This window comes from Dermacentor variabilis, chromosome 4 (assembly GCF_050947875.1).
Source record: "Dermacentor variabilis isolate Ectoservices chromosome 4, ASM5094787v1, whole genome shotgun sequence".
NCBI classification, from domain to species: domain Eukaryota; kingdom Metazoa; phylum Arthropoda; class Arachnida; order Ixodida; family Ixodidae; genus Dermacentor; species Dermacentor variabilis.
The window spans coordinates 97,178,639-97,189,596 of NC_134571.1; the positions used below are offsets into that span (position 1 = coordinate 97,178,639).

A 10,958-nucleotide genomic window follows, 5' to 3' on the forward strand; every position below is an offset into this window, starting at 1 on the left:
CTACACACTTCACAAAAGGCTTTGTATGTTTAACAGAACATTCTACTTTTTTAGAGTAATCAGATCCAATCAGGCGGCACAAAGTAGCAAGTTTTTGGGGTGTGGACAAAAACCGGAAAAAAAGTGTCTTTGTTCTTTCTTAGTGCGCTGTCACTGTTGGCGTTTCATCTTCTGAAAGCTATGCGCCAACTAGCCCCGCAACATGCAACGGAGTGGAAGGGCTCAGCCATCATCTCCACCTCAGAAGTATTTATGAATGCAGTAAAATAATGAACCATGTACATTTATGAATGTTAGGCCTCTCGCTGGGACATGTCGGTGTCCTGCGGATATACCAGTGCCTATTGGAACATTCCTGAGAGTTGAGACATGTTTATGTATGAACAAGAAAAGCTAATTGTATGTTGCTTTTGTAAGGTGTTAATTCCTTGCCTTGCAGGAAAGTCCTGTGTACTATGGTACAACCAGTATGTGAATGACTTTTGTTGCGATGTGGTTCAGGGAGCAGGCTTATTGGTTGGAGTCAGAGATGCCTCTGAGGGCAGCAGGGAAGAAATGACAACAATCACAGCACACAAAAATATAGTCACACATAAAAAGTGCAAGTACATGGGCGCAGGGCATGGGGCAAGTGAGATCAAGCCTCCCTTCAAAGTTTTCGCACCAACTAACACAGCACGCTCACCGTTTGGCTGGCATCCCACAAAGCTGGCATGGTGCATCACTTAATGAATTGCACAAGAGAAGATGGCAGGCAAGCTATCGCAGACTGTTGTTCATTGGATGTTTGACAGGAGTGGAAAACATGTTGTTTAGAGGTCCCCTCATGCGTTGGCGCTCAACTGGGTTCCTCCGATAGCTGTTGGCCTCCTGAATGTTGACGTCCAACCTAAGCCAATGCACCTTCCTTGCTCAGCTTCTTAGCTCCGTCTGCTCTGCCAACGTGGTCTCTTCTCTTTTTGTAGGCTTCTTGAGCAAGCATTATATTATGGTTTGCTGAGCACTCTTTTGTGTTGCTTGCTTATTCGTAGGTATTTGTCTTCTTCATTTTTTTTTTCCACACCATTAGCGCACGTGCAGGGAAGTGTCGTCTTTGTTCTGGACGATGCAAGCGCCATGGTGCACGTGCTTGCATGTTTTCAACGGCACTTCATTGTCATCATTGAAGCGTCTCGTGGCACTTCACCATAACTTTTTAGAATGACAGAAAGTGCAGCTAGTTGGCAGAGATTCATGTTAGAAAAAAGGTTGGCGTGCAGACACGAACATGAAAAGGGAAACGGACAGCACAAATACTGATTATCATCTGAAAGGATGTATAGTATAAGAATATATTCAAGTTGTCAAGAACATAAGCAGTCTGAATGCCTTCGTTTAAGAACTTATTTTTTGGTTGTTGGAATCTTTTTTAGTCTCTTTCCTTTGTTGCACATGAATATTTGGAAGGCAAGTAAAACGTGGCTGCCAATGTGATCCTATATTCCACTTACTTTGGCGCTTTTGAAAGCTCTCCTCTCTGTGAAAGCGACCTTGCACATCTTAGAGACACTTTTGCTTGACTAAAGCAATGCTTTATGCACACCTCATTCCCAGACAAAGCTAACACTGTAATGAATAGACAGTCGGCCATTTCTCTGAAAGTCTGCCTTTACTTCCACTTCTCATTTTTCTTCCTTTCCTGGTCTTTCCCCTTCACACTCCGACACCACTGCCCCTCATGTGGGTCTTTTGCTCAAAGGTTGTTTTATGCGGGTCTTCTGGTAGTTAAGGTTGTTGTTAGTTACAAGCGCCCTGTTCCTTGAAGGTGGCTATGATGAGCTGAATTGGCTTTATGGGTTGGTCTTTAGTGTCACAGACATTTGCACTCTCATGGTTAGGGAAGGGATACAGCAAATCTTGAAAACAGAACTGACATCAGCCTCACCAATTTTCTGCTAAGAGAAATTGTCCACACAACCGTCAATAGTATCCACGTGTTAGGCACGTGATGAGCTTCCTCAGAATTCATTTCCTTGACCTTATAAAGATATGTCGAGGTTGTGTTCATTGCAATGACACCAAGGATGCAATATTTTGTAATGATGCACGACATCACTGTTGTTAACGTCTTACCACTGCGTGGGCATCAACGGCAGTAGCCATTTTGTGCTTCCAACTTTGCAGGTTTCTTGTGTTGTAAATGCAGATTTGTCACCTGTTCCGCAGTGCAGCGACACTTCTTTCAGCAATCAGCTAACTTGCACAATTGCAACCTGGTCCCTGATGTGTTTGAATCATAAGAGTTTGATGATGACATGTAGCTAGTCATATCGAGTGAGCCATCGGTATGATGGTTACGGGAAGTAGTAGTGTCCAAGCCTTTGCTGGGTTGGCATAGGCAGCAATATCAAATTGGCAGCATCAGTCTGCCATGTGTTTGGAGATTTTGGTGGAGCCAATGGCGTTATTTTGTGAGCTTGTGCTGCCATGGGTTCAAACGAAGGTGGACATGAAGGTTGTGTTGAAAATGGGTTAGAGTTTTCCTAAAACCAATGATAAAGTTCCACTCAATTCCACACAACTGGTACATGTGGCTTTCGTACTGGTCCCACGCCTTTGTGGCACCACAGAATCGTTTCTCTGCAACCATCGATTTTTTGTCATTTGGCCAGGCATGGTGAGCGCCCAATGTATTGATTGTTTTCAACCAAAATGTTAAATCAGCCTGGAACCCATGAAATTCCGGTAGCTTCGAGGTGGCCTGCGATGGTAACAGTATAAAGCTGAATGTGAATGAGCTGATGCAATCCTCACTGCAATAAGACAGGTGGCTTAAATGACTTCTACCAAGTCACCTGGTAAGCTGCTCGAGGAGCCAGGGGTGGCATAAGCAGACAGTGCGGTGGTAATGGTAGCTACGTCACCGGGATTTCTTACCAAGAAAGTATGGATGGCATTCCTCGGCAGCTCGGAGGTAAATGTAAAGCTGGGAGGGATATCCACAACACGGGAACAATAACCAAGAAAGCATGAATGGCATTCTTTAGTGGCTCGAAGGTTGGTGGAGTCCAGGGACAGAGATTTAGGTAAAAGAAAGCATGGACACTGTTATCTGGTATCAGGAACCCAGGACGGGGTGACCCATAAAGACAGAAGGACTCCGCAGCATGGTGCTTGAGGCTTGATTGCTTTACAGCTGGGATTTCGATAACTGTGCCGTAGCAGGGATGGGACAGCTGGCCACTCCTCTGAACAGCTGCATTTTCTCCTGCTTCTAACTTATCATTGGTGCTTTCTTGGTGTTTCCTTTTCCCAAGACAAAAGCTTCCATCAAACTTTCAAATCAATTTTTTGGAAAGCCCACAAGGTGGAGGAAAAATTACGAAAAAAAAAAAATACTTGTCATCCACCCCACATTAGCTGAAGCTACATAAGAAACCTAATACTGGTTTCTTAGAAAATAAAGCTTTGCAATTGCAGAAAAATTCATTATATTCTGAGAATTGAACTCGGGACCAACGCCTTTCCGGGGCAGTTGCTCACAATCTGCGCTAACCAAGAGGCTAGCAGATCGCAGAGCAAGGGCGAATTAATCAAGGGCTAAAAAATTTTCAGTTTCATGATTCTTTCTCCACATTGTGGGCTTCCACAGAACTGATTTGCAATATTCTTTGTCCTTGTGCTTCGTGTTGTCATGCCTAACATGGAAAGGAGGCAGGTAAGGTAATTGGAGCATGTGACATAGTGGTTCTTGCATGTATTTAATTTATAATTTGAACACTTTAATGTAGCTATTCTTTGGATTGCTGCTGATTGAGCAAAGAACGGCTCAGGAAAATATGAAACTCACTTTGTAGGTGAAGAAAACAGTGATAAAGTATGTTTTTCCACAGACATTAATGTAAAAGAGAATAATAATAAATTATACGATAGTATGGGTGACCAAATTTGGTTGCTGACTGCAAGAAATGGAAAACATCAACCAAAGACAAAGTGCATTAAGAAAACCTAAAAGATGAATTAACAATCAACAATGTTGATTCTATGCACAAGGTAACACTGAGCTTTATGAATTGGCCTGAAGAATATTGCAAACATATTAGTGATATCTGTGGAATGGGTTTGTCAAACTGTTCATGAGGTACTATGAATGAGAAAGTTGTCTGCAATGTGGTATCCAAAAGAGTTGAATACCGATCAGAAACGGCATTGTGTGCTTGCTTAATGTGAAATGGTGATCTGTTCTGACCACCTTTCCTTAGATTACATTTGCTGACTGTTGAATATATGTGGTTCTGTGTGAAAGGTGTTTTCAGTATTGCTGTTTGGTGCATGATATAATGAGATCCTTTTAGGTTAGGCTCACATTTTTATTGCATCTTGGTTCTGGTATATATAGACCTTCCCTTTTTTTATTAATAATGTTCTGTTTGAGCCTCTTTGTTGTCTTCTTGCAAACAAGCATTCTCTGCACATTCTGTCAATTTATGTTTGTTTACAATTCAGAAAAGCTTTTCTTAGTGAAAATATCTGTGAACTTCATAAACTCTGTCATTTATCAATTACATGTGAAATTGTTGAGCAAATCAATGTAGTTGACCAGCCACGTTGTGTTTGATATGATCTGAAATCACCTTCAAAACTTCATGAATTAAGAACAAGGTCATCATTAGCATTACTATTATGTTGCTTCATTTCTTCATATCATAATTACAGTTTTATTTTTAAAGGAACACCGATAACCTGTGATGTTTTATTTGCGCAGCATCAAGGCATTCCAATGATCCAGCAACTGCCAAGGGTGAGAATTCACAGCAGAGACGCCCACACCGATGTAACTTCTGTGACTATAAGACTGATAAACTCTTTGATCCTAAAGTACAAGTCAGGGTCCTACAGGTCAGCAACCATTTCACTGCCACATATGAGCTTGGAGCTTCTCAGTAATGCCCACCCTTTTGCAACACCTGCGCACTCGCTCTGGTGAGCGGCCATTTCAGTGCCATTTATGTACTCAAAGCTTCTCACAAAGGTCCACACTGAATTCACATGTGCCTGTTTATAGAGATGAGCAACCACACAGCTGCCCTGTCTGCTCCAAATCATTTGCATAGAACACTGAACCGAGAAAACACATAATCACACGACATCCTGATCTTACACCAAAGTAGGTTACAAGTCATGTGTGCAGATATATTGGAAAAAACAGATTCTGAAATTAAAAGTTGTTCCATCACATTAGGACAGAGGTGTGGCCATTTTTATTGAATGATACAGGGATGCACATTCCGATGAGTCGGCCACATGACAGTGGCCATGTTCACATAAAATTCCTTCATCTGAGGGCTTTTTTTTTTAAATCTTGAATGTTAGGTGTTTTACGGTTATGTTGCTGTTCTTCAAGTATTCTGCTACATATTTCAGTATTTTTATGAGTGAAGAAACGCTTATGTATGCACAAGAATGCTAATTGTACACTTTAAATAAGTTATTAATGTTGTGGCTTGTAAAAGTATCTCATGTGCTGAGGAACAACTAGTATGTGGATGTTTTTTTAAGGCTAAGCTGTCAAGAGCACTACTGGTGGACACAGTCATGCGAGAACTTATTTCATTGCTTTGTCAGAATCTTTTTCTTCCACATTAATCAATCCTTTGCCATACAGTAGTTGAGAAGGGGAAAAGTGGCCATCACTCCTGTCCTATGTTTACGTCATCTTCTCATTTATGAACACTTTTGCTGTAAAAGCAACCTTGGAACACTTAATTCATTGCTTTATCTTGACTTAGTATTCATCTGTAGAGTCCCTCTTGAAACACAAGTGAATAATCTAGCTAAGATCACAGCACACCACAGAAAATAGTCTGGGGATGCTGTAGTGCACAGTAATTCTTATCTGCACAATTAACACCTCAGTTCACTTTGTTCATAGCAATTATTCCATGCTTCATTCCTGGATAAAATGAATACCAGTGCTTTCATCCAAGCCATTTGCAGGAGACTTGTGCTGGCTTGACCATTTGGAGGTTCATTCTAGGTGTTCATTCTCTGCAGTGGTTTCATTATTTGGTAACCTTTTTACAGCTTGAATACCTTCCATGTCACTTTTTCTTCAGGTTCATCTGTAAACCTGATGTTGTTCAGTTGGAGCATGCCTTAATCCATTTAGATATTCTGCCACATCTTGCCCCCCACCCCCATCCCTCTCTCTCTCTCCATTTTTTTTTCCCTGTGAAATGTGTCAGGACATTGTGGTACCAGCTGGACATTTACTGGGTAAAACTGTGTACAAGTATGTGTTGTATGATGTGTACAGCTTCAGTCAAAAGAAACAAGGCCATTATGAGTATACAAGTGTGTTTTCTTAGTTCTGAGGAACTGTAGATGCTTGAAAACTGTGAAAGACAGTGAATAGTGTTCAGGAGCTTTCAGCAATTCCACTGCAGCTGGTGGCTGACAAGATGTCTCATACTCAGCTGCTGTGACTAACACAGCGACTTTGTTTCTTTTGACAAAAGCTGTGCATATGGTATTGATGCTGGCCTGAGAAGTTCATTGTTATGACCTTTGTTCCCCACTTCCTCCCCCTACATGTTTGTCACTGGTAGATGGAGAATGTTATATACCCATCGTGGTTGTTCAACGGCTATGGTGTTGGGCTACTGAGCATGAGGGCGTGGGGTTGAATCGCTGCCGCGGCGGTCGCATTTCGATGGAGGCGAAATGCGAAAACACCCGTGGTACTTAGATTTAAGTGCACATTAAAGAACCACAGGTGGCCGAAATTTCTGCAGGCCTCCACTACCGCGTGCCTCATAATCAGAAAGTGGTTTTGGCATGTAAAATCCCATAATTTTTTTAATGTTATATCCTTATTGCCACCATGTACTACATTTAGAATGTGTGATGCTAGTTTTAGTTAATTGCATGAAATATTTCTGCACCTGCGTGACTTGAGCTTTCAGTGTTGTTTTTACATGTGCAGTAAAAGATATGTGATATTTATCTGTGAGGCTCATGTTTTTTTTTCCCCTGGATTCTAGTACATATAGTTAATTTTGAAGCCTCCTTTGTTATCGTTCTTCCTGAATCTTTTCATTTTGTTCTTTTACAGTGATTAAGGTGAATGTTCAGTAGGAATTCAGTTTTTTCTCTCCATTTCGGAGTGCTAATTGAATTATGTGATTAGTGAACGTGCATTGTTAATTCTAATTCATAATTTAATTATTTGGCTTATGGCATTTAACTAGTGTAATTGCTTGTGAGTAAGGTTGATTTCTTCCTGTCTTTCTGTCACTATTATTAGAGCTTTATTGTGTGGTATGTTCTTCATTGATGGAAGTTGGAAGTTCATGTGATATTGATATTGAATGTACTTATGACAAATATTAATCGGTGATTTAAATTTTGACCCATGTGTTAATGTCCATGTGCTGATTTCATTCTACGAGTTAATTGTAACTATTGTACTGATTCTGCAGGCATTGGCACAACATATTTCTCTAAAATTATTTGTACAAAATTGCATGTTGACTGAATCAAGTAACGACAGCTGTATGTTTTTGTACAAGCAGTTTGAGAATTGGCCAATCACGTTTTTCAGTTCTCAAAAAAGGCTTTTCTGAATAGCACTTGTGCCAGTCTCTGATAGCAGATCTGTAGAACCATATTGGTATCCTGCATGTGTTTTCACATTCATAAAATCCAAATATTTGCTGTGCCTTGCTCACATTGTATGTTGCAGTAACGAGCCTGTTCAGGTGAAATTGAACATGTGAGCATATGTGCACTATAATCCCAGCGGCCCAGTTAGATAAAGCACAGTGTACTAGATGGATACATCACAATTTTATTAATTCTATGTTGCACCATTTGTATTGTACTCTTCTGTGTTGTAATTCCATTGCTGTGTCACATTATTACTTGCTGAGTACACTGGTTGTATTAAACTAGCTCTTGCAGTTTAAGTAGCGGGAGGATGCGTACACCTACCAATTACAATAAAACATATATATTGACATTTTGGCGCGTGAATGTGTTCAGTTGCATGAACATGTGGTGATTCTTAGTACTCACAAGTGTAGCAACCTCCCCAGGTTCAAGCTTAGCAAGGTGCAGGAGCATATCAGCAGTGTGTGCAGCTCAGCACATGATCTGGTCTGTGGTTGAGTGCATGCACTTAGCCTTCAAAGGGAACATAGTGCCATGGTACGACGTAGTAGTGTCGGGAGTTAATGAAGGACAATTTTTTTTTTTTTTTTTGCCTCCGGCACCATCCAACTGTCTGAACCTGAATGCTCGTCATGGGCAGCATGAGAAGCAGAGGCCCCCCCCAGGCCATGAGTGAATATCAGAATGAGCACTTCTAGCTTGTCACTGTGAGAGGAGAGGCCCCTGCAACATACAGGAGACAGCAGCTAAGCTGCATACCCTCACACTAACTAAGCACCTGGTCACAAGAGCATAGGGCCGTCTCCATCACTGTTAGCCTTGGATGAGTGCAGCCCAGCATAGTACAACACCACGTGAGCTCTGTGCTCCTCTTCAGCTTAGAATTCAGAGAGGCACAATACAACGTATGCACTCAGTGTAGGTACTAGGCACTGTAGATAAACTCAAGTTTGAGCAGTTTCCAAAGGGGCCATCAGAAGAAAGAAAAGTGTGTGCACACCTTGACTCTCCCAGAAAGGTTTCATTGCATTCGCTCACACAATTGTGCCTGTTGCACTGTGCAGGGGCTCCAGAAGTGCATTTTGAGTATGGGGGCAGAAGCTGGGATTCATTTCACCAATACAACCTTTTTTGTTTTGTTTATTGTTGTGAAACCATTGGTCAACTTATTAGAGGGAGGTCTCCCCCCCCCCCCCCCCCCCCTTGTATCTGTTCTGGAGCCCCTGGCACCACATGCACTTGGAATAGCGAGGGCACAATTCCGATCAACAAAGGCTTAATGGAAACTAATTACTGGGCCTTGCAGTGCAGAGGGATGTCCGAGTGACAGCCCAGCTGTCCATCCCACAGAAGGAGGAAAGGGAAGAAGGGCAGGGACAGAAAAATAGGCATGCATCCACACAAAGGCAGCGAGGCATGCAATTCTTACTTTGTACATGACCTCCTGAGTGAACAATAAGCTCATCATTAGCCCTAGTATCTGTGTTGTCATTTCTGTAGTATTTCATAATACCAATTTCACTTTCAAATGAAATGTGATACTCAGGTAGTTGTCTCATTCTCTTTATGCAGTATCGGGGCGTTCGAGCCGTCCAGCAGCTACTGAGAACGAGAAGTCTCAGCAGGGACGCCTTCACCGTTGTCATCTCTGTGACTATGTGACTGAAAAGCTGTTTAATTTTAAAGTACATTACCGGATCCACACAGGCGAGCGACCGTTTCATTGCCACTTCTGCCCTCAGACCTTTTCACAAAGCCCCCACCTCAAGTCACACCTGCGTCTCCACACAGGCGAGCGACCGTTTCAATGCAAGGTCTGCTTTCAGAGCTTCTCTGTAAGGTACAACCTCAAGTCACATATGCGCCTCCACACTGGCGAGCGACCATATCGCTGCACAATCTGCTCCAAGGCCTTTGTGCAGCGCGGTCAATGGAACAGACACATGAGAGCGCATCAGCTCCAGGATACCACCCAGTGAAGTAGATGATGTAGTTGTTTGAGTGGACTTTGCAATCTCAGAAGTCAAGTGAGGAACTTCTTGGTACATTAGAGCAATGGGATGTTATTTTCCTCCAAAGAGCCAGCTATATCAAGATTCGTTTATTTGGTTCCCTAGACAGTGTCTAATAGAAGCTGAAGGCTAAAGGCTAAACTGCCTGACGAGGCCTTGACCTCTTTTGCATACAACATAATTACGTTCTACTTTTTACACATCAGCTTGTTGAAAGTGCGCACAATACCATGGAAGATAATAACACAAAAATTAGAAGCATAAGAAACGTAACATATAAACACATATAGCAGTTACACAGCTTAATAAGCCCTATCAATAAACAGGTAGTAAGCATCAAAACATCTGAGAAAATGAAGCACTTCTTCTGTAGATGTATGCATAAAATTGTGACGTGGTAGGTGGAAGTGAAAAGGAAATATACAATTTATGTCCATGGGGAGATCGTAGGAGGAGAATGAAGTACATGAGTAACTCTCAAAAGGCATTGCATGATGCATCAATGAGTTACAATGGCACAATTCAGTGGTAGTAATACTAAGAAGTCAGCGTGCATACCTTTTAAGTAAATGACATGCTATTGGAAATAAAACCTGTCTTCACAAATAATAGCACCTGTCCATTGTACCTGTCTTCTTTTCGTCCTCGTCTCCTTTGCGCTGTTTTTTCTTCAAGTATGTTACACCAACTCACCCACATCAAGCTCTTACAACTATTGGAAATAAGGAAGCCTCTAGTTTCTTGATTGTTAGGAGAGCTTTTCTTGTTCATGCTAAGGCCACTCAGATTCTGAAACCAAGCAAACAAGTTGGTTTATTATCTTGTGACAAAATGAAACTTTATGACACTTTAATGACATTTTTTTAATGACAATTTATAACACTCTAAAGACTAACATGAGAATTTCTCCTGCTTTCTTTTCACCAGTGCTTATGTGCTTGTAATGTTTCTGCATGTTAGGACATAGCAGATTAACACTGAGGCATGCATTAAAAGACTCACCCATTACGAGCTTTTACTTGTTTTGCTTGATGTTGCTCAGCAATTCAAATGCGATGCTCAGATGCTGCTATTGCTTTTTGCATCACTTATGGGTGCTGGGGACACTCAGCTAATGCATTATGGTATAGTGTAAAAGTGAGGGCCTTTGTGATGCATTTTGACTGCATCTGACTTTCCAGTGATCACGCAGCACTCACTGGTGGTGCTAAATGTGCCAGCCACCATGCGGTCAAATTATTGCATTTGAATTGCTGAGCACTATACTAATCTTATCACTTAGTTGTTTTTTCTGTG

The 10,958-nt window shown here is 41.6% G+C and overlaps 1 protein-coding gene across 5 annotated transcripts in view; it reads left to right on the forward strand.

Moving 5' to 3' along the window:
- LOC142579558 (uncharacterized) overlaps nucleotides 1-10,280 on the forward strand; it is a 31,866-nt gene extending 21,586 nt beyond the window's left edge. For 3 of the 5 annotated variants that reach the window (XM_075689896.1, XM_075689897.1, XM_075689901.1), the window contains 2 exons: nucleotides 4,745-4,962; nucleotides 9,223-9,394. In XM_075689896.1, the coding sequence (XP_075546011.1) occupies nucleotides 4,745-4,962; nucleotides 9,223-9,256 (252 nt within the window). In that variant the 3' untranslated portion in view covers nucleotides 9,257-9,394. Of the gene's footprint in view, nucleotides 1-4,744; nucleotides 4,963-9,222 lie in introns of all 5 variants that reach the window. The other 2 variants (XM_075689898.1, XM_075689899.1) reach the window with 2 other exon arrangements.
- The last annotated feature ends 678 nt before the right edge of the window (nucleotides 10,281-10,958 follow it).